General features: G+C 44.8%; 1 protein-coding gene across 1 annotated transcript in view; it reads right to left on the minus strand.

Moving 5' to 3' along the window:
* The window catches only part of msh3 (mutS homolog 3 (E. coli)), a 265,620-nt gene that overhangs the window by 153,646 nt on the left and 87,403 nt on the right, over positions 1 to 24,571 (minus strand). The window contains exons 14-16 of the mRNA XM_072281028.1: positions 22,388 to 22,575; positions 14,930 to 15,098; positions 6,709 to 6,773 (exon numbers count right to left, since the gene is read on the minus strand). Of these exons, the coding sequence (XP_072137129.1) occupies positions 6,709 to 6,773; positions 14,930 to 15,098; positions 22,388 to 22,575 (422 nt within the window). The remainder of the gene's footprint in view (positions 1 to 6,708; positions 6,774 to 14,929; positions 15,099 to 22,387; positions 22,576 to 24,571) is intronic.

The following is a 24,571-nucleotide window of genomic DNA, read 5'->3' on the forward strand; positions in this document are numbered from 1 at the left end:
GGCAACCTCATGTCTTCTTTTAGCCCTCCTGATTTCTTTCTTAAGTATTTTCTTGCACTTCTTATACTCCTTAAGCACCTGATTTACCCCATTTCCTATACATTTCATACAACTCCCTCTTCTTCTTTATCAGAGTTGCAATATCCCTTGAGAACCAAGGTTCCTTATTCCTATTCAATTTGACTTTAATCCTGACAGGAACATACAAACTCAGCACTCTCAAAATTTCCCCTTTGAAGGCTTCCCACCTACCAATCACATCTTTGCCAGAGAACAACCTGTCCCAATCCATGCTTTTTAGATCCTTTCTCATTTCCTCAAATTTGGCCTTCTTCCAGTTCAGAACCTCAACCCTAGGACCAGATCTATCCTTGTCCATGATCAACTTGAAACTAATGGTGTTATGATCACTGGAACCAAAATGCTCCCCTACACAGACTTCTGTCACTTGCCCTAATTTGTTACCTAACAGGAGATCCAATATTGCATCCCCTCTAGTTGGTCCCTCTATATATTGATTTAGAAAACTTTCCTGAACACATTTTACAAACTCTAAACCATCTAGACCCCTAACAGTTTGGGAGTCCCAATCAATGTATGGAAAATTAAAATCCCCTACCACCACAACTTTATGTTTCCTGCAGTTGCCTGCTATCTCTCTGCAGATTTGCTCTTCCAAGTCTCGTTGACTATTGGGTGGTCTGTAATGCAATCCCACTAATGTGGCCATACCTTTCCTGTTTCTCAGCTCCACCCATAAGGACTCAGTAGACAAGCCCTCTAATCTGTCCTGCCTGAGCACTGCTGTAATATTTTCCCTAACAAGCAATGCCACTCCCCCACCTTTCATTCCTCTGCCTCGATCACATCTGAAACATCGGAACCCTGGAATATTAAGCTGCCAGTCCTGCCCCTCCTGTAGCCAAGTTTCACTAATTGCTACAACGTCATAATTCCACGTGTCAATCCACGCCCTCAACTCATCCGCCTTCCCCGCAATACTCCTAGCATTGAAATATATACACCTCAGAAGATTTTTACCACTACTCACAACCCTTCTATCAGCGGATTTGCTTAAACTTTCAACATCATTTATTTTCACCCCCGCCACGCTGTCAGCTCTGGCACTCTGGTTCCCATCCCCCTGCAAATCTAGTTTAAAGCCTCCCCAATAGCACTAACAAACCTCCCTGAAAGGATATTGGTCCCCGTGGTTCAAGTGTAACCCGTCTCTCTTCTCTCTTGTACAGGTCCCACCTGCCCCAGAAGAGGTCCCAATGATCCTGAAATCTGAAACCCTGCCCCCTACACCAGTTCCTCAGCCACTAAATTAGGGCATTTAAAATTGTCTTAGAGAAGCACATGGATGAAAGAAAGATTCAAAGTATTCAAGTATTTGAAGCTCGTGTATTATCAAAGTATGTTTGCAGTCAGGGTTATGTGTGAAGGAAGGATTATTTTGTACTTGGAGTAGGTTAAAGGGTCAGCACAATATCATGGGCCGAAGGGCCTGTACTGTGCAGTACTGTTCTATGTTCTACAACACTATTTCGCTCTTTTTGCATGATTTTTATTATATTTCCTGTTGTAATGTACAGTGTTTTGGGTATTACACTGTACTGCTGCCGCAAAACAAGAAATTTCACGACATACATCAGTGACAATAAATCTGACTTTGACAGTATTTTGTACTATCAGTTACAGTGAGTAAACAGTGCAAAGAACAGGAATAATGAGGTAATGTTTATGGGTTCATGGACCATTCAGGAATCTGGTGGTGGAGGCAAAGAAGCTGTTCTTCAATCGTTAGGTGTTAGTTCAGTTTTTGTTCCTTTATCAAAAACGTAAAGGTGGAGAACAAAGCAGAAGGGGTTAACAAAGGGGTGACGAGAGGACACAAACCAGGTGGATACTCTGGGATGACTGGAAAACTGATGTAAGGTAACAGTGTAGAAAATAGAGATATCGCCAGTTCCCTGGATAACTTATGTACGTTTCACAGTGAAGTGGCAGAGGTGGGAACAATTAAGATCAATAATATATTGGTAAATTTGAAGTTCACTGTAGGTCCAAGTGAATACATAAGATTTTCAGGCATGGGTCAGCAGGTGAAAGGTTGGCATTACATTAAGCAGCTGTAAGTTTTCACAGCAAACAGGCTGTTACAGAGTCACATTATTGATGGAAAAGTGGAGGTAGGTAAATGACATTTGCAAAATGACAGCCACTATGGGCTTCAATTACATAAACATCTGAAGAATGCTTATGTAACTGGATGGTGTCACAGCACAACCTCTCACTTAATGTCAGCAAAACTAAAGAGCAGATTATCGACTACAGGAGGAAGAAGCTGGGGTCCAGGAGCTGGTTCTCATTTGGGGGATTGCAGGTGGAAAGGATCAGTAACTTTAAATTCCTTGGTGTTATCCAATCAGGGGATCAGTCCTGGGACTAGCACACAAGTGCCATAACGGAGGCAGCATGACATGCCTCTACTTTCTGAAGAGTTGGTGCAGATTTAGCACGTCATCTAAAACTCTGACAAACTTCTATAGCTGTACAGTGAAGAGTACCCTGACTGGTCACACCACGGCCTGATACAGAAACACCAAAGCCCAGGAATGGAAAAGCCCACAGAAGGAGGTGGATACAGCCCAGTCCATCACAGGAAAAGCCACCCCCACCATTGAGCACACTCACAAGGAGTGTCATCACAAGAAAGCAGCATCCATTATCAAGAACCCCCATCATCCAGGCCACGGTCGCTTCTGGCTTCTAGCAAATTTACTTGACATTGATTTAAATGCACTCGCTGGTCCACTCCCCACCAGTGATGCCAACAGAGGAATAAGGCTGACATCAGATTACCGGGGAGACTCGGGATTGATCGATGCAGAAGAACACTTCAAGCAACATCTAGAGGGGCAGGAAAGGTGAACACACATTGACAGCAGCAACAGAAACAATTTGGACTGCAAGTAGAACAATGCCAGAGCTATGAGCAACACTGCAGTCTGCCAGACCCCAGAAACGACAACCATCAGGAGCCCCTGTTGGATCTGGTACCCAAACTTCACATTGGAGTGCCGCTTGTTTCAGTCGAGACCACAGACAACAGCAACAGAGATTATTTATTCAGCAACATCATGGAAACTTCTAAGTTTTTCCAAATTCTGTTAATATATTTCCCCACAAGGCAGGGAAACAGCTCCCAGCAACTTCCTGTTCAGATTACCAGTTTCCTATTTAATATCAAATCAGGTTTAATTATCATTCAAGCAATACATGAATACAGCCAAATAAGACAGCGTTCCTCTGGAGCCATGGTGCAAAAACAAACACGTGCGTTCAAAATGAGAGATAAAGAAAAGAAAAAGAACATAGTAAGTCAGGAAAACACATCTTTAGTCCGAGACCCTGAGTGAAAAGTCCCACAAACTGATGGTTCCCGGCAGACCAGCGGCAATTCCACTGATCCAACACTGGAGGGCAGCACGGACAGGAGAGACTACCCCCAACTGAGTACGGACGCCACGCTATACTGCCTTTGGTGTCTCCTCCTCAGCTGGACAGTAGTAGCAGACAAGCCTGTGGCTTGAGGTCTGTCCTCACTTCAACAGAGGAAACTCTCTTCTCTTCCACCTACCTCTCCCACCCAACAAGGAAAACAGGCCTGCGGCAATCAACGTCCAACAGGGTCTTGTGATCGCAAAAGAAAGGCCCCAGACAGTCACCCACAGTTTCTCTGCACGCCATCTTTGCACAACAGCTTCGGTGCCTTCGACGAGCAGGCAGCAGCACGACCTGCACCCAGGTCAGCTCCTCCAAACCTGATCCAGCTCCTCATGTGGCCCGGTAGCCTGACTCTCCTCCTGCGGCTGACAGCCGGCCTCCCCTTTCTCTGAACCACCGGCCGACTCCTACAATAGCCTGGCTGGCCATTCCAAACCACAGGCAGTTCACTGATATGGTAGACCTGCTGTACTCAAACTTACTGGAGTCCAGTGTAGTCTTACAATCAAAAAAACACATTTAACAAAGAAAAAAGCACCTTTGGTTACCCCAGAGAGGCCACTGCTTCTACGCTCACCACCATCTTACCAGAATAAGCATGTTTCTTTGCATCCATTCAGAGAAAGTAAATTTATAATCAAAGTACGTACAAGTCACCATATACAACCTTGAGATCATTTTCCTGTAAACGCCTGCAGGAAAACTACGAAATATAATTTATGAAAAATTACACATAAACAAAGATGGACGAACAACCAATGTGCAAAAGAAGACAAATTGTACAAATAAAATAAATAATACTGAGAACATGAATTACAAAGTCCTTGAAAGTGAGTCTGAAGGTTGTGGAATCAGTTTAGTGTTGAGGAGAGTGCAATTATCCACACCAGTTCAGAAGCCTTAAGGTTGAAGGGTAATAACTGTTCCTGAACCTGATGGTGTTGACCCAAGGCTCCTGCACCTCCTGCCCAATGGCATGAAGAGGAAGCATGCAGGCTCTCCATCTGAAGATCACAACCCAAATGGGTATTCAGACTTTGATGTGTGGCCTTGCTCACAGAACGCTGCAATTTGGTTTAAAATACAAACGGTGAAACAGTATCATGTTAATTGAAATATAGAATCTCAAAATGTGTATTGATTTAGAAACAATCCCTGCTGGCCAGCAAAGGTTACATCATATTTTCCGGCAGGGAAAGGCCAAAGTAACTGCATTACAACAGTCATAGAACATAGAAATCTACAGCACATTAAAGGCCCTTTGGCCCACAATGTTGTGCTGACCATGTAACCTGCTCTAGAAACTACCTAGAATTGCCCTCCCATATAGCTCTCTATTTTTCAAAGTTCCATATACCATGTCATAGTCTTGGAGTCATTGAACACTATAGCACAGAAACAGGCCCTTCGGCCCATCTAGTCTGTACAGAACTATCTAATCTGCCTAATCCCATTGATCTGCACCTGTACCATAGCCCTCCCATCCAGGTACCCATCCAAACTTCTCTTAAATGGTGAAATCAAACGCATACCCAATCCTTCGTCTGGTAGCTCATTCCACACGCTCACCACTCTCAAGTGAAGCAGCTCCCCCTCCTGTTCCCTTTAAATATTTCACATTTCACCCTTAACCCATGATTCTCTAGTTCTAGTCTCACCGAACCTCAGTGGAAAAAGCCTGCTTGCATTTACCCTATCTATACCCTTCACACTTTTGTATAGCTCTATCAAATCTCCTCACATTCTTAAATGCTCCAGGGAATAAAATCCTAACTTAGTCAACATTTGCCTAAAACTCAGGTCCTCAAGTCCTTGTAAACGTTCTCTGCACCCTTTCAATCCTACTGATAGCTTTCCCGTAGATAGGTGACCAAGACAGCACACAACATTCCAAATTAGGCCTCACCAATGTCTCTTTACAACTTCAATGTAACATCCTAACTTCTGCACTCAGTACTTTGATTTATGAAGGCCAATGTGCCAAAAGCTTTCTTTACAACCCTATCTACCGGTGATGTCACATTCAAGGAATTATGGATCTGTATTCCCAGATCCCTCACATCTACCACACTTCTCAGTGCCCTGCTGCTCACTATGCAAGACCTACCCTGGTTGCCCTCCCAAAGTGCAACACCTCTCACTTGTCTGCAATTAAATTCCATCAGCCATTTTTCAGCCCATTCTTCAAGAAGGTCCAGATCCCCACTGCAAGCTTTGATAGTTTTCCTCACTGTCCACCATGGCCCCAATCTTGGTGTCACCCACAAATTAGCTAATCCTGTTTACTAATTTATCATGCAGATCACTGATATAGATGACAAACAACAACGGACCGAGCACTGATCCCTGTGCCACACCATTAGTCACAGACCACCAGTCAGAGGCAACTATCTATTACCACTCTCTGACTTCGCCCACAAAGCTAATGCCAAATCCATTTTATTACCTCATCTTGAATGCCGCGCAAATGAACCTTCTTGACCAACCTCCCATGTGGATTCCTGTCAAAGGCCTTGCTAAAATCCATGCAGACAACATCCACTGCCTTATCTGCATCAACATTCCTGGTAACTTCCTCGAAAAACAATAAAATTGGTTAGACATGACCAACCATGCACAAAGCCATGTTGACTATCCATAATCAGTCCATATCTATCCAAATACTTATATATCAGGCCTCTTAGGATATCTTCCAATAACTTTCCCACAACTAATGGCAGTCTCTGTGGTCTTTAATTTCCCAGTTTAATCTTAGACTGTTTCTTAAACAATGGAACAACATTAGTTATGCCCCAATCCTCCAATATCTCACTTGTTGCTAAGGATGTTTTAAATATCTCTGCCTGGACCTGTGCAAATTCTGCACTAGCCTCCCACAGGGTCTGAGGGAACACCCTGTCAGGCCCTGGGGAGAGAAAAGCAGCTCCAGAGGCAAGAGATTCTGCAGATGCTGCAAAACTGGGGCAAAAGACACAAAATGCTGAGCTCAGCAGGCCAGGCAGCATGTGCTGATAAAGTGTCTCAGCCCAAAACGTCGACTGTATATTCCCCTTCCTGGATGCTGCCTCCTTGCTGAGTTCCTCCAGCCTTTTGTGTCCAAGTTTAGGTGACCTTTTGGCAATTATTAGCAATATCACAGCTTTATGAATACCTGAAAATAGTAAAAATTACCCACTTCTGACTACTATTACATACCTGGAAATTTTTGTCCATTCTGACGGAACGCTGTGCAGCAGAGAATTTTTCACTTCTATAAGAAACTAGAAGATAAAATGCAAATCATATAATTATTTTTACACTCTGTGCATACTAGGCGCCTCACCAGTGCACCTGAAGATAAGACTACAGTACCACCATAATGGGCCTGGCTGGTTGACAATGGTGCAACAGCTGGAGCTGCAATTGTAGGGGATTCTAAAAATATTCTAACACTGACAGGTCTCAGTGTTAGAATATTGACACTAACCAGCTGAATTGTCATTAAAAAGCTGCAGGTGCTGGAAATCTGGAATCAAAAATGATGGGCATATGCAGGTCAGACAGTATTCTAAGGAGACTGTTATCATTTCCAATCAATCATATGATATTGATGCAAACACGAGGAAATCTGCAGATGCTGGAAATTCAAGCAACACACACAAAATGCTGGTGGAACATAGCATTTTGTATGTATTACATGATATTGATTCCAAGTATTACACCGTTTCTCCAGCCCAACCTCCTTGGGCTACCCCTCGGTTACAAGTGAGTCATGGCTCGACAGGCATTTAAACGTCTGAAAAGACACAAAGCCCCACCATGTGGTAGCTACACCTCTGCAGTAATGTAACAAACAGTGTTCATGAGAGCCAATTAACATGAATAGTTATTTACCATCTTCCCCTGCCGGGTTATAACATTCATATTTTGTCACTAATGTTCAATATTGAACAGTGTTCATCCTGTAATGGTCAATAAACCAGTTGCTTGGAATCAAATGACCTTGTCTGGTGTCTCGGTGCTGGCTGTGTCTGAACCGGTGCCACCCCTCGTCCCTGGCACTCCTTCACTGCCACTTGTCCCACACCCCTCCCGCGTCCTCTGCCCAACTCCTTTGTTCTCACCAGGTGAACAAACTCTCCACTCCATGTTGACAAATACAGTATTGTGCTAAAGTCTTAGGCATCCTGGCTATATATATTATATAAATGCCTAAGACTGTTGCACAATACTGTACTTTTATTATTCCTTCCATAGGAAAAATGATTTTGACTCTCTCCCCTATCTCTGCTGCCTTTGGTGGAACAATACCGCCAAAGATCTCACGGATCAGCTGGAAGGGCAGCCGCACTAACACCAGTGTACAGGAGATCACACGAATAGCATCTCCACCAGGACAAAGAAACACCAACTCCGATGGATAGGTCATGTCACTCAGATGCCCAGCTCATGTCCCCCCCAAACAGATCCTTTGCTCCCAGCTGAGGGAAGGAAGGTCAGTGAGCTCCTGATGGGGAAAGGAAACACTTCAAAGGTAACATTAGAATCAGCCTGAAGAAACTGAACATTATGTCTGAAAACTGGGAAGACATTACACTCAATAGACACACCTGGAGGAAATCTGTTCAGGAAGAAGCTGAAAACATGACAGCGACCTCCACTGTGCCACAGGGAACAAGGGACAGCTGTGAAAGGAGAGACTGAACAACCAGTCAACTCAACTCAACCACTAACCACAGCCACCACTTACTCCTGCCCATACTGCACCTCGGACTTCAACTACTGCACAGAGTCCTGTCATCTTCAGAGGTTTTCGGATGACTCTGCTATAGTTGGATGCATCAGCAAGGGAGATGAGGCTGAGTACAGGGCTACGGTAGGACACTTTGTCACATGGTGTGAGCAGAATTATCTGCGGCTTAATGTGAAAAAGACTAAGGAGCTGGTGGTAGACCTGAGGAGAGCTAAGGTACTGGTAACCCCTGTTTCCATCTGGGGGTCAATGTGGACATGGTGGAGGATTACAAATACCTGGGGATATGAATTGACAATAAACTGGACTGGTCTAAGAACACTGAGGCTGTCTACAAGAAGGGTCAGAGCCGTCTCTATTTCCTGAGGAGACTGAGGTCCTTTAACATCTGCCGGACGATGCTGAGGATGTTCTACGAGTCTGTGGAGGCCAGTGCGATCATGTTTGCTGTTGTGTGCTGGGGCAGCAGGCTGAGGGTCGCAGACACCAACAGAATCAACAAACTCATTCGTAAGGCCAGTGATGGTGTGGGGATGGAACTGGACTCTCTGACGGTGGTGTCTGAAAAGAGGATGCTGTCCAAGTTGCAGGCCATCTTGGACAATGTCTCCCATCCACTACACAACGTACTGGTCGGGCACAGGAGTACATTCAGCCAGAGACTCATTCCACCGAGATGCAACACAGAGCATCATAGGAAGTCATTCCTGCCTGTGGCCATCAAACTTTACAACTCCTACCTTGGAGGGTCAGACACTCTGAGCCAATAGGCTGGTCCTGGACTTATTCCATAATTTACATATTACTATTTAATTACTTACGGTTTTATTACTATTTAATTATTTATGGTGCAACTGTAACAAAAACCAATTTCCCCAGGGATCAATAAAGTATGACTATGATCATGACCAGGATATGTGGTCCCAGATCAGCCTCTACAGCCACCTGAGCCCCACCAATAGACAACCCCTCAGGAGAACATCATACTGAACTCGAGCGATCGCGCTACCACTTACAATGGTACAGATGTGGGATGCCCTATATCCTACGGTTGGTTTCGATGGGATTGAAGTATGAGAGGCTATCACGCTGTTTAATAGAATATGGCTGCACAAGTACCTATGAGAACAATTACTTGGCAGTTTCCAAAGCAACTCTATTACATGGCCACCCGCAGTGAAAGCAGCAGGGAAGAGAATAGAGGGACATGGGTCTCAGGCGGGCAGATGGGATTTATTGACGCTCAGCACAGACATAGCAGTCTGAAAGAGCTGATCTTCTACTGTACTATTCAGTATTCAAAGTAACGTTTCACTGAAAAGAGAGGAAGTTGATATTTTTATTAACCAAGATAAATATTTGAAGAAATGTACTTCTTGGTATCATATAACAGAAACCACAAAGAGGAAGCTCTAATTCACACTAATTTCTCGGTAATGAAATCCATTTTCAAAAGCTCATTACTAAGGAGCAAGTTATATTTGCTGTCCTGAAACCTTTCTGGCCGGAGCAGAGGAATTTGAAGATAAACATTCGGCTTCATTCAGCTTAAGCCCGAGAATAGCAAGCTCCTCGTAATCCTTGTAAAGCTTGTTCATAATCACAAGCAATATGAACCTATATCATTAATCTTTGGAAATACAGTCATGTGGTGCTCAGGTTCTGAGACAAACAGCTGGACATTTGGATCGTGATCTAGAGACAAGTTCAAATCTAACCACGGCAGCTGGGATAATTAAATCTGCAATTTTAAAAAAAAATCTAATCTAGAAGCAACAACAAAAACCTACCAGATACTCATAAAAACCCATGTACTTCACCAAATTTCTTCGCCATAAAATTTACCACATGTATCTAGCCGACAATTCCAATGTGGATGATACTTTTTTAATATATAGCAGCAGAATTAGGCCATTTGGCCCATCAAGTCTGCTCAGCCATTCCATCATAGTTGATTAATTATCCCTCTCAACCCCATTCTCCTGCTTTGCCCTTTAATATTTGATGCCCTGACTGATCAAGAACCTATCAACCTCTGCTCTAAATATACCCAATGACCAGGGCAACACAGCCGCCTGTGGCAATGAACTCCACAGACTCACCACCCTATGGCTAAAGAAATTCCTTCTCATCTCCATTCCAAAGGGATGTCCTTCTATTCAGAGTCCTAGACTCCCAGCTCCTCATTTTAATGGAAAGGAGGGACGGACAATAAATGCCAAAAATCCAGAAATATCAAGACCTCAAAATAAAAAAAAATGTACTTTGTAAAAGCTCTAATGATTTTATTATCAGAACCTACCATATGTAGATAGTAACACCCAAAAAAAAAGGCTGAATGAACTCAGCAAGTCAGGCAGCATCTATGGAGGGGAATAAACAGTCGATGTTTAGGACGAGATCATTCATTTGATGGCTCTGGGCTCTACTCACTGGAATTCAGAAAAATGAGGGGCGACCTCACTGAAATCTATCTGATGCTGAAAGGCCACGACAGAGCTGATGTGGAGAGGACACAGCTTCAGGATAGATGGGCGTCCTTTCCGAATGGGGAGGACAGGGATTTCTTTATCCAGAGAGTGGTGAATCTGTGAAATTTGTTACCACAGGCTGATGGGGAGGCCGTCATTGGGTATATTTAAGGCAGAGGTTGATAGATTCTTGATTGGTCAGGGCATGAGGGGATACGGGGAGAAGGAAGGAGATTGAGGCTGACAGGGAAATAGATCAGTCATGATGAAATGGCAAAACAGACTCGATGGGCCAAAATGGCTTCATTCTGTTCCTATTTCCTATGGCCTTGCAGCCCGAAACATCGACTGTTTATTGCTCTCTCCATAGACACGGTCTTACCTGCGGAGTTTCTCTCTCATTTCATGCAGGTTGTTCAAGATTTCCAGCATCTGCAGTATCCATTGTGTTTCTAAGTAGTTAATATAAACTATTCTCTCAATCCACTCGGAACTCCCCGCCCAATTCCCACAGCCTTCAGTAGAAAAAGCATGAAAATTGACCAGCTTGCTGATTGAGCAAATGAATAAGTAGGCAGACGGATCTGAGAGCATTCTGTCCCACAAATGAACTACGTAACCTGTTACAGCCTCACAAAGAATCCAAACATATTATTTCTTTATTAAGAGGTCAGCAGAACATCATGGGCTGAAGGACGCATACTGCGCTGTACTGTTCAGCGTTTTATGTTCATATGATACAAACAACGGTCTGAAATTACACCTACAATGATTGTTGCATTGTCTTTAATAATACAAAAACCTGAAGAAATTAAAAATAAAGCCACCCTGGAAATGCCCAGTGAGTCAGACAGAAATGTGACAAGAAAAAGTTCCTCAGCCAATTCAACCTTTACTTTTCATATTCCACTCTGTCAGAATCAGATCAGGTTTAATATCACTGGCATATGTCATAAACTTTGTAACTTTGCAGCACCAGTACACTGCAATACACAATAGAAAAAATCAGAACTACAGTAAAAAAGTTTTTTTATTATATATATGTTAATTTAAATAAGTATTGCAAAAAATAGGAAATAAAAAAGTAGTGAGGTAGTGTCCATGGGTTCAATGTCCATTCAGAAATCAGGCAGCAAAGGGGAAGAAGCTGTTCCTGAATCACTGAGTGTGTGCCTTCAGGTGTCTGTACCTCCTACCTGATGGTAACAGTGAGAAGAAGGCATGTCCTAGGTGGTGGGGGTGTTTAATGATGGACGTTATCTTTTGTAAGGTACCATTTGTTGATGATGTCCTGGATACTATGGAGGCTAGTGCCCATGATGGTGCTGACTAATTTTACAACTCTCTTCAGCTTACTTCGATCTTGTGCAGTAGGCACCCCCCCCACCACTCCATATCTCAGTGATACAGCCAGTTAGAATACATCTGCAGAAACTTACTAGTATTTTGTGGACATAACAAATCTCCACAAACCCTTAATAAAATACAACCACTGTCTTACCTAATTAAGACTTGTCCATGTTCTAAGTGAGCCCAATATGTTCATGTTTGTGGACTCACTCAATAAATTTTGGGCATTATCAATGTTACACTATGCTTTGACTGCTCAAGTCTGGATTGTTAGCCTAGCCGTGCAACCACGAGGAAAATATACCAATGTTTAAGGTTAAGGAGGCTAAGCATGTCACTGAACACTCTCAAAAGCTTCCAGAGATGCAATAGTGAAAGCATTCTGACTAGTTGCACCATGGTCTGGTATGGTAATTCCAGAATTCCAGGGCAGGAACACAATAATCTGCAGAGAGTAGTGAACTCTGTCCAGTGACATCATGAGTACATCCCTCTCTGCCATCTGTAGTATCTACGGAAGAAGGTAGCGTCCATTATCAAACAGCTCCACCACCCACATCATGCGACTTTCTCACAGCTACCATTGGACAGGAGGTACAGAAGCCTGAAGTGCCACATCAACAGGTTGAGGAACAGTTACTCCCCTTTGACCATTCCACTCTTGAATCAACCAGCAAAATCCTAGTCATTACCTCAATGCAGTAACAATATGATTCATTTGCACAACGTTTGATTTTGTTTAATTTTTGGTACTAATTCTGATTTTTCTTGTACAGTTTATGGAAAATATGCATTTTTGTTTTTCTTCTGCCTGTTGTGCCTCTAATATTGCAGCAAGTTTCACTGCACCAGTGAATTCCTGCATTCGTGCATACGACAATTAACCCAACTTGAATTTAACGATCATTGTAATTAGCAAATACACCTCTCAACATTGTTTAAAGGAACTTAAGAACAACAGATACATTATCACACAATAGTTCCTGACTACTCTTCTTAAAGTCAGTTAAAATTGATAAACTTCTCACCTTTCAAATTTGTTCAGTGTTATTTCAGAAGTACAGGATCACAAAACCCCATGTACAAATTTGAAGATAACTATCTGGACTAAACCATAACTATTACAGCCTTAAGGAGCTAAATGCATTGATATCTCAATAAATTTCTCATGACAAAACATCCTGACCTTTCTGTTAAGGTTTTACAGTCTCTGCAAGTCTCACTGTTTTTGACAATTGGGATGTACAAACGTTTGTAATTCATGTAATTTGCCTAGTGACTCACTGGATAGAAGAACAGTAAAGAAATCTAGACAATGGTTCAAGATGACAGATACTTTTTTATTCCTTTGTTGCTAAAGTGATAGAAAACAGATGAAACTAATTGGCCATCTCAACCTTTATCTACAATAGATAAAATGCTGGAGGAACTTCCCAGGTCAGGCAGCATGTACAGTGGGGAATAAACAGGTCTCGGCCTGAAACAACAGCTGATGATTCCCCTCCATAGACGCTGCCTGACCTGCAGAATTTTGTGTGTGTTGCTCTGGATTTCCAGTATCTGCAGAATCCCTTCCCTTTATCAAACACGTTGCAATACCTGTCTAAAATTGGTATCAGAGACATGCAGCACTATAGCAGTTCAGCCCATCTAGACCATGCCAAACTGTTTTTCTGCCTACCTGCACCTGGATCACAGCCCTCACCCTCACCCCTCCCATCCATGTATCTATCCAAATTTCTTTTTAACATTGCAATCAAACCCAAATCCACCACTTCCACTGGCAGTTTGTTCCACGCTGTCACCACTCTCTGAGTGAAGCAGTCCATGTTCCTCTTAAATAATTCAACCTTCAACTTTAACCCATAACCTCTAGTTCTATTTTTTAAGGTTAAAGTTCTACATGATCATTTTTTTTCCATTTAGCAAAATTCAAAAGCGCACTGCTATAACAGTGAAGACTAGACAGCAACTTCTTCCAGCTCATCTGCAGAAATAGCTTAATTTCTATCTTTAATGTCTCTCTTCTTCATTTTCTAGGTGGATGGGATTCTGTTGAAGGCACTGATCTGCAGCGGCATTCAAACTTCGGTTCTTAACCACGTTGGTTCCTGCTCTGAGGGCTCACTCAGGTGTTTTCTCAATATCCCAAGGACATGGCCTAGAAGCTGAGCGGGCCTTCGGGGACCTGAGGCTCTGTGGCCCTGCGGAGAAGCCAATGCTGCCAACTGAAGCGTAGTGAGAGAAAACGGAATATGGGGATATGTATCTATATATATCTCCCTCTCTCTGTTTGTTGCCGATTCTCGAGTTGGAGAACTCAGGGGAGGGGAATAAAAGCAAAACGGCAGAATTTAACACTGTAAATCAGCAAGTGTTTCTTTTTTGTTTAGTTAACAAAAAAGGTTTTTTGTTACAAAACATCCCTGCCCCTTTATTAGGGAGAGAGAGAGAGAGTCTGCAGCATGTCAAATTGTCCGGTGAGCAATTAGTTTTTGTTGGACTGCAGATCATGGTCTTTCTTGGGAGCTTTGCTATTGCTTGCTTGGTTGGTGGATGGAGGCTGCTAATGACTTTTTGCTGAAGTAAATGGGGGTGGGGGAAGGTCAATGCTTTGCTACCGCTTATGCGTGGGGGGGGAGTAGGGGGCTTTGGGGTTCTAACTTTTTTTTTACTATCACTCATTCTTTGGGGTTCTCTTTTGTTTTTGTGGATGTCTGCAAAGAACAAAAATTTCAGGTTGTAACTTGTACATTCTCTGATGGACAATGGAACTATAGAACTATTGAACAAAGGACTGAACTTCAGTGAATTCCTTTCCAAGAATTGGCGTAATCTTTTCTCATCATTAAGACTGGTTTACCTCTTGTCCCGAAACAGTACTGTAATCTAAAGATGGTCGTTTCAGGATCAGGCGAACCTCCCTGAGGTGTTGCCGCAGCTGGGAGAGCACCCCCTGAATTTCCTGCTTCCTTTGCTGAATTACAGGGAAGTCAGTGAGGTCCCTGAAGAGCTGTGTCTTATCGCCCGACCTGCAGAGATTTCAGATTATCATGTTAACAGCAGCCACTGCTCAACACAAAAGAAAGAAAAATATTTGCCGCGTCTTTTCGTTAGAATTAACAAAACTGATATCCTGACTGCTAAAAATCTCATTTCTAACTACACAATAGCTTTGTTTTCTTAAAAAAACATGGGCTTTTCTGATGTTTTTCTGTCAACCCCAAGTTGTCCAGGGCCAAATGTGGCAGACAGATTTATACTTTTGGCTACTAGAATCCGAATCAGGTTTATTACCACTGACAACACACATCAAAGTTGCTGGTGAACACAGCAGGCCAGGCAGCATCTCTAGGAAGAGGTGCAGTCGACGTTTCGGGCCGAGACCCTTCGTCAGGACTAACTGAAGGAAGAGTGAGTAAGAGATTTGAAAGTGGGAGGGGGAGGGGGAGATCCAAAATGATAGGAGAAAACAGGAGGGGGAGGGATGGAGCCAAGAGCTGGACAGGTGATTGGCAAAAGGGGATACGAGAGGATCATGGGACAGGAGGTCCGGGAAGAAAGATGGTGGGGGGGGGGGACCCAGGGGATGGGCAAGGGGTATATTCAGAGGGACAGAGGGAGAAAAAGGAGAGTGAGAGAAAGAATGTGTGTATAAAAATAAATAACGGATGGGGTATGAGGGGGAGGTGGGGCCTAGCAGAAGTTAGAGAAGTCGATGTTCATGCCATCAAGTTGGAGGCTACCCAGACGGAATATAAGGTGTGGTTCCTCTAACCTGAGTGTGGCTTCATCTTTACAGTAGAGGAGGCCGTGGATAGACATGTCAGAATGGGAATGGGATGTGGAATTAAAATGTGTGACCACTGGGAGATCCTGCTTTCTCCGGCGGACAGAGCGTAGATGTTCAGCAAAGCGGTCTCCCAGTCTGCGTCGGGTCTCGCCAATATATAAAAGGCCACATCAGGAGCACCGGACGCAGTATATCACCCCAGTCGACTCACAGGTGAAGTGTTGCCTCACCTGGAAGGACTGTTTGGGGCCCTGAATGGTGGTAAGGGAGGAAGTGTAAGGGCATGTGTAGCACTTGTTCCGCTTACACGGATAAGTGCCAGGAGGGAGATCAGTGGGGAGGGATGGGGGGGACGAATGGACAAGGGAGTTGTGTAGGGAGCGATCCTTGAGGAATGCAGGGGGGGGGGGGAGGGAAAGATGTGCTTAGTGGTGGGATCCCGTTGGAGGTGGCGGAAGTTACGGAGAATAATATGTTGGACCCGGAGGCTGGTGGGGTGGTAGGTGAGGACCAGGGGAACCCTATTCCTAGTGGGGTGGCAGGAGGATGGAGTGAGAGCAGATGTACGTGAAATGGGGGAGATGCGTTTAAGAGCAGAGTTGATAGTGGAGGAAGGGAAGCCCCTTTCTTTAAAAAAAGACATCTCCCTCGTCCTAGAATGAAAAGCCTCATCCTGAGAGCAGATGCGGCAGAGACGGAGGAATTGCGAGAAGGGGATGGCATTTTTGCAAGAGACAGGGTGAGAAGAGGAATAGTCCAGATAGCTGTGAGAGTCAGTAGGCTTATAGTAGACATCAGTGGATAAGCTGTCGACAGAGACAGAAAGATCTAGAAAGGGGAGGGAGGTGTCAGAAATGGACAGGTAAACTTGAGGGCAGGGTGAAAGTTGGAGGCAAAGTTAATAAAGTCAACGAGTTCTGCATGCGTGCAGGAAGCAGCGCCAATGCAGTCGTCGATGTAGCGAAGGAAAAGTGGGGGACAGATACCAGAATAGGCACGGAACATAGATTGTTCCACAAACCCAACAAAAAGGCAGGCATAGCTAGGACCCATACGGGTGCCCATAGCTACACCTTTAGTTTGGAGGAAGTGGGAGGAGCCAAAGGTGAAATTATTAAGAGTAAGGACTAATTCCGCTAGACGGAGCAGAGTGGTGGTAGAGGGGAACTGATTAGGTCTGGAATCCAAAAAGCGTAGAGCTTTGAGACCTTCCTGATGGGGGATGGAAGTATATAAGGACTGGACATCCATGGTGAAAATAAAGCGGTGAGGGCCAGGGAACTTAAAATCATCAAAAAGTTTAAGAGTGTGAGAAGTGTCACGAATATAGGTCAGAAGGGATTGAACAAGGGGTGATAAGACAGTGTCGAGGTATGCAGAAATGAGTTCGGTGGGGCAGGAGCAAGCTGAGACAATAGGTCGGCCAGGACAGGCAGGTTTGTGGATCTTGGGTAGAAGGTAGGAACGGGAAGTGCGGGGTGTGGGAACTATAAGGTTGGTAGCAGTGGATGGGAGATCCCCTGAGCGGATAAAGTCGGTGATGGTGTGGGAGACAATGGCCTTTTGCTCCTTAGTGGGGTCACGATCGAGGGGTAAATAAGAGGAGGTATCCGCGAGTTGTCGCTGTGCCTCGGCAAGGTAGAGATCAGTATGCCAGACTACAACAGCACCCCCCTTATCGGCGGGTTTCATAATAAGGTTAGGATTAGTGCGGAGGGAGTGGAGAGCAGAGCGTTCCGAAGGAGTGAGGTTGGAATGGGGCCAAGGTGCGGTGAAGTCGAGACGGTTGATGTCCCGTCGGCAATTAGCGATAAAGAGATCCAGAGCAGGCAGAAGATCAGAGCGGGGTGTCCATGAAGAAGAGGAGGATTGAAGACGGGAGAAGGAGTCATTGGTGGGGGTGGAAGAGTCCTTGCCGAAGAATTAGGCTCGGAGACGGAGACGGCGGAAGAAAAGTTCCGCATCGTGGCGAACACGGAACTCACTGAGGTGTGGGCGAAGGGGGACAAACGTGAGGCCCTTACTGAGAACAGAGCGTTCTGCCTCCGACAGTTGAAGGTCGGAGGGGATGGTAAAGACCCGGCACGGATGAGAGCTGGGATCAGAGGGGGGAGGGGGGAGGCTGGGGGTGTCAGTGGAGAGGGGAGGGTTGGGGTGAGAGGAAGATGGAGCCTCTGAGGACCCAGGAGTTGATGGTGGGATCTGTGGAAGACGGGGCTGCGGAGTGGTGGTGGGCGAAGGGGAGACGGGAGTCACAACAGCAGCACATAAAGACCCGGCCTGGAGTTCAAGGCTGGAATCTTGAGAGCTGGGATCAGAGGGGGGAGGCTGGGGGTGTCAATGGAGAGGGGAGGGTTGGGGTGAGAGGAAGATGGAGCCTCTGAGGACCCAGGAGCTGACGATGGGATCTGAAGGAGACGGGTTTGCAGAGTATTGGTGGGGGAAGGGGAGACGGGAGTCACAACAGCAGCACATAAAGACCCGGCCTGGAGTTCAAGGCTGGCGTCGCAGTTGGTGGTTGCGCAATGGCTGTGAAGGTGTCCATGGTCGTTGCTGGAGTCATTACCTCATTATTATCATTAGTCTCATTGTATCATTAGTATCATTGGAGTTATTACCACTGACACACAGTAGTGCAAAAGCGTTAGGATCAGAAATATAGCTAGGGTGCTGAAGACTTTTCACAGTATTGTAGTCATTTTACGTTTTGTTCTGTACTACTGCTGCATAAAAAAAATTCATGACATATGTGAGTGACGATAAACTTGAGTTTGAGTAGGTTACATGGTCAGCACAACACTGAGGGCCAAAGGGCCCGTAATATGCTGTAGATTTCTATGTTCTATGATACGGGTCTCTATTGTGGACTGAGAGTGGAAAAGGGGCTGGGGAGGGGAGAGAGGGGGGAGAATGGGGGAGGAGAGTGGGGGGGGGGGGAGAGTTGGGGGGGGGAGCAAGAGGCACCAGAGAGACATTCTGTAATGACCAATAAACCATTTGTTTGGAATCAGACAACATTGCCTGCTGTCTCAGGACTGGGTGTGTCGTACCGGCCCCTGGCATTCTACTCCCGCCAGATTTACAAACCCGCTTTCATCTCCACGTTGACAAATACAGTAAGCTACATACATGCCTAAGACTTTTGCACAGTACTGTATGTTACGATTTTGTTTTGTTTTGCAGCAGTACTTCAGTGCAATACATAAAATTATAAATCACAAAACAAATAAATAGTGCAATAAATAAAAAGGAACAATGAGGTAGGGCTTGTGGGTTCATGAATGTTCAGAAATCTGATTGCAGAGGGGAAGAAGCTACTTCTAAACCACTGGGTGGGGTCTTCAGGCTGTGGTAGCTCCCCCCAACGGGAGTAATGGGAAGAGGGTATGTCCTGGGTGATGGGGGGGTCCTTAATGATGGATACCACGCTTTAGAGGCATCGCCTTTTGAAGACGTCCTCATTGCCGGGGAGGCTAGTGCCTATGATGGATCTGGCTGAGTTTGCGACTTTCTACAGCTTTTTCCAAACCTCAGCGTTACTTTGCAAAAAATGAGCCAGGGCTATTTTGGAAAACCGACATAGAGGAGAAAAAAAACAACAAACAAACTGGCAAACTTCCAGCCTCTGTATTATCTAAAAAAAAACTGTTTATGTGGAAACATTTTTCCAATTTTTGTGTTTTAATACTGGCACTAAAACTGTGAAATCAAACCTTGCACTTGTGTAAATTATGCTTGGATTAGAAGACTTTGTATTTATCATCATCGGCAGAAATTCAATTTGCATCACTTTTTTTTAGATGACAAAGTTGCAGTGCTTCATGGAACAAAATAAAAATGAAGGTGCCAACGTTTTGCAGCCACCCTCCACTGGGATGGGCGGGACTACAACCAGAGGGGTCATAGGTTAAGGGGTACATGAGGGGAAACCATCACTCAGAGGGTCGTGAGAGTGTGGAAAGAGCTGCTAGCGCAGGTGGTGTGTGGAAATCAATTTCAACGTTTAAGGGGAGTTTGGATAGGTACGTGGATGGCAAGGGTATGGAAGGCAATGGTCCCGGTGCATTTAGATGGGAATAGGGAGTAGTGAGTTTAAATGGTCTGGCATGGACTAGATGGGCCAAAGGGTCCTTTTCTATGCCGTACTTTTCTATGACTCTATTAGGGTGTACAGGATATGGTGTGTTGCTCTACATTCGTTGGTGGACAGGAGTTCAAAAGCCTCAAGGTAAATGTGGCAGCTCTGTAAAAGCTTGGTTAGATCACACTTGGAATACTGTGCTCAGTCAGATATAGAAGCTTTCGAGAGGGTGCAGAGGAGATTTACCAGGATGTTGACTGGATTAGAGAGCGTGTCTTATGAGGAAAGGTTGAGTGAGCTATAGCTTTTCTCTTTGAAGCAAAGGAGTATGCAAGATGACTTGACAGAGGCACACAAGATGATAGGAGGCATGGATCGAGTGGACAGCCAGAGACTTTTCCCCCCGGGTGGAAATGGCCAACATGAGAGGGCGTTATTTGAAGGTGTTTGGAGGAAAGTATAGGGGGGACGTCACGAGATATTTGTTTTTTAAAAACACAGTGGTGAATGCATGGATGCGCAGCAGGGTGGTGCGAGAGGCAGGTACATTAGGGGCATTTAATAAACTCTTAGAGAGGCATATTGATGATAGAAAAATCTAGGGCTATGTAGAAAGGAAGGGAGAATAGTTGAGGGCTGCACTGTATACATATGGTTGTAAAGGGAACGAGACAAGGGGGCTTAGGGACGAGGGGGCTGAAGTTCCTGTAGAAAGAAGCAAGGGCACTGCAGAAGGGAATACTCAACCAGAGTGAAATCGAGTGAAGAAATATTCTGTACACTTCATTCACAATCCATCAGATAAAAGCAAAATGAGGCCTTCCACCCATCAAGGTTACTCTGACATTCAGTAAGATCATGACTGACCCGGTACTTCAAACACCAAATTCCCACTCTGCCCACTTATCCTTATCTCCCTGCATGTGAGGATTTCCAGCTTCCGTTCAATATCAATGCTTTCCAAGGTTGTGCTGAACCCATTAAATTAGTAATCAAATGGCTAACTAATCTCTTCTGTCTACACAATTTTCCTCACATTCACGTGCCTATCTAAACATCTGTTAGAAGTCCCTAATGTATCTGCCTCCACCACCACCCCAGGCACCCACCACTCTCTGCGTAAAAAACTTGCCCCTCATGTATCCCCTCTCACCTGAAACGCATGCCCTCTGGTATTGGACAAGTCAACCCTGGAGAAGGGACACTCCCTCTCTACTCTGTCTATGCCTCCTCTAATCTTATAAACCTCTATCAGATCTCCTCTCAGCCTCCACCGCTCCGCAGAAACCAACCCAAGTCTGTCCAACCTCTCACTATAGCACGTCCCCTAAAACAGGCAGCATCCTGGTAAATCTGCTCTGCAGCATCTCCAAAGCCTCCTGTAACGGGGCGACTGGAACAGTATGCAATACTCCAGATGCTGCCCAACGAGAGTTTTATAAAGCTACGACCTAACTTCTTGACTTGTGAACGCACTGCCTTGACTAATAGTCCACTCTTGGTGGATGATTTCATCTTTTCACATTGCTTTCCACCTGTTGCCCACTCATTCTCTTGGTTGCTCTCTATTCCCTTGAAAGCCTCTCTTTAACCTCATCGCTACCTTCAATCCCACTTGATCAGTAAACAAAGGAATTTATTCAGTAAGCCTTTCACGGGGAGGGTGGCCCGCACACGGATCGAGCTGCCAGAGGAAGCGTTTGAGCAAGGTTCATCGACATTGGACGTTACAGTAACATAGTGGTCAGAGCTACACTATTACAGCTCTGGGAGGCAGAGTTCAGTTCTGGAAACCTCTGTAAGATCGTTTGTATGTGGGCTTCCTCCCACAGTTCAAAGACTGGTCAGTAGGTTAATTGGTCATTGTAAATGGTCCCATGATTAGCCTAGTGCTAAATAGTGGGTTGCTGGGTAGCACGCTTTGATAGGCCAGAAGGGCGGGGTATTTCTAATTAATTAAAAACAATACTTAGAAGATACCTAGACAGGTGCATGGATAGAATACTTGGGCAAATGGGACTGGCTTAGATGGGAATCTTGGTCAGTATGAGCCAGTCGGACCGAAGGGTGTGTTTCTGTGCTGCTAGCCTACGTTTTAAGGGATCAACGTTTTCCCCTTTTATGAAGCTACAGTCTGCATCTGGGCATAGACCAGCTGTAACAGGACTGAAAGCGTGGGCAGGAATGCACCGGTTTGTCTCGAAACCCGACACAGACGTGCGTGCTTGGAGCTCACTTCCTACTGGGACTTGGATAGCAATACTGCCAAACTCAGCAAATTTTTCCCCTCCTTTAGTATGTAAAAAGGAGAAATAATGAGGTCCAGTTTCTTCGCTCTGAGGATAAAAGTATTAACGAAAATTACACTTCCCTCCATTCTCCAAAAGAAACAGCACCGAGCTGGTAAATACTTAACTACAAAGGTATATATTTCTGGGTGAACGTACTTGGCTCCATTTTCATCAAGAATGGCCAGGTAGCGGTGCACGGGGCTCAGCAGCTGTGGCAGCTCCAGCAGGGAATCACGCAGCAGAGAGGAACTTAACTGCGTCTCGGCAGCAAGAAGCAGCGCGCGGAAACCCACCTCCAGGTTGGACAAAGTACGGACAAGCTGGTAGAACTCCCACGTGGAGCACTGAAATATGAGGAGCGATCGGTTAGGGAACTTGACAAACACCCAAGTTAGCCGCAGTAAAAACAAAGCGAAGGAGGTATTCGGAAAGTTAGGCAGCATCCGTTAATGTGTCACGGCAATTACACTTTATTAACCTGATGTATTCCTCTCTATACAACAGTGACTCAAACACAAGACACAGAAACAGAATTAGACCATTCGAACCATCGAGTCTGCTCCACCATTCCCGTCTTCTCCACATAACCTTTCTCACCCTTACTAATCCATAACCTATCAACCTCCGCTTTAACTCGGTCGTAGTGAGAACTGGGTCTCAAGCCGCGGCGTCACCTGTTTACAGCGGCCCAGGAGAGAGGCAGTGTTGGTGCTGTCCCCCAGTGTTCACTTGGCAGAAAACAAGCTGTATTGTGTTCAGCTGCAGACTCCTGTAACATTCATAGACTCAGGGTCTTGAACTTTCTATTTTACGTGACTGTATTTTACCGATATCTTACATGTGCTCTACGCACCTTGTGTTGTGTGTGACTGTTTGTACTGTGCTTTCCACCATGGACCTGGAGTAACACTGTTTCATTTGGCTACATTCATGGGTATTCATGCATGGTTGAATTACGAATGAAATTGAACTTGAAATATACCTAGTAACTTGGTTCCACAGCAGTATTCAGAGGACAAATGGGCCTATATTCTCTGATGTCAACATGGAGTGACAGAGAACCTCAATCAAGCACAAAAAGTGTTTGTCAAGACAGGGTGGTGAGGAAGGCAAATGCAATGTTCCCATTCATTTCAAGAGGTTTAGAATGTAAGAGCAGGGATGTGATGCTGAGGCTTTTATAAGGCACTGGTGAGGCCTCACCTTGAGTATTGTGAACAGTTTTAGGTTCCTCATCTCAGAAAAGATGTGCTGGCATTGGAGAGGGTCCAGAAGAGGTTCACAAGGATGATTCCAGGAATGAAAGGGTTATCATATGAGGAACGCTTGATGGTTTTGGGTCTGTACTCGCTGGAATTTAGAAGGATGGCGGGGGGGTGGGGTGGATCTCATTGAAACCTTTCAAGTGTTGAGAGTATTTAAGACAGAGTAGATGTAGAAAGGATGTTTCCCAAGGTAGGAGCGTCTAGGACAAAAGGGCACAGCCTCAGGATAGAGAGTCGTCCATTTAAAAGATGCGGAGAACTTTCTTTAGCCAGAGGGTGGTGAATTTGTGGAATTTGTTGCCGCAGGTGGCTGTGGAGGCCAGGTTGTTGGGTGTATGTAAGGCAGAGATTGGCCATGGCGTCAAAGGTTATGGGGAGAAGGCCGGGGAGTGGGGCTGAGGAGGGGAAAAATGGATCAACCATGATTGAACAGCGGAGCAGACTCGATGGGCCAAATGGCCTAATTCTGCTCCTATGTTTTATGGTCTTATGTAGACCAGCTACAGTATTTCCATTTGTCCCAGGTCAGTAAGCGGTTACGGCCTTTGTCTAATGTAGGAAAAAGATTCAGATACATTTCTTTATTTGTGGGGCTGATTTTAATTCTCAGTCACTCATTGCATGAAAGGAATCAATGGAGTTGGGTATAGAGACTCTGAGAGGAGTTGAAGATCTACCACAAATTACTGAACAGAAGCGTAACAGCAGTAACTGCATGGTTTACTCTTGTTCCAAATATTTCTTATGCTTCAATGTGACTTAAACTACTACCTTCAGATCTGAAAACTGAATGATACTGAAAGGGCCATGACAGACACGGGCGCTTACACTATTTCCTCAGCATATGTCAGGCAATACCTGAACAACCTAAATGTAAAGGGCCCGCTCCCTTTGACTTTTTTTTTAAAGAACACAGAGTATTACAGCACACAACAGGCCCTTTAGCCCATGATGTTGTTCCTAACCCTTTAATCTACTCAAAGACCAATCTAATCCTTCCCTCCCTCAAATCCCTCCATTTTTCTTCTAACTGTATGCCTTATTAAAAGTCCCTTAAATGTCCCTAATATATCTG

The sequence above is a fragment of the Mobula birostris genome, chromosome 17 (assembly GCF_030028105.1).
Source record: "Mobula birostris isolate sMobBir1 chromosome 17, sMobBir1.hap1, whole genome shotgun sequence".
Classification (NCBI taxonomy): Eukaryota; Metazoa; Chordata; class Chondrichthyes; order Myliobatiformes; family Myliobatidae; genus Mobula; species Mobula birostris.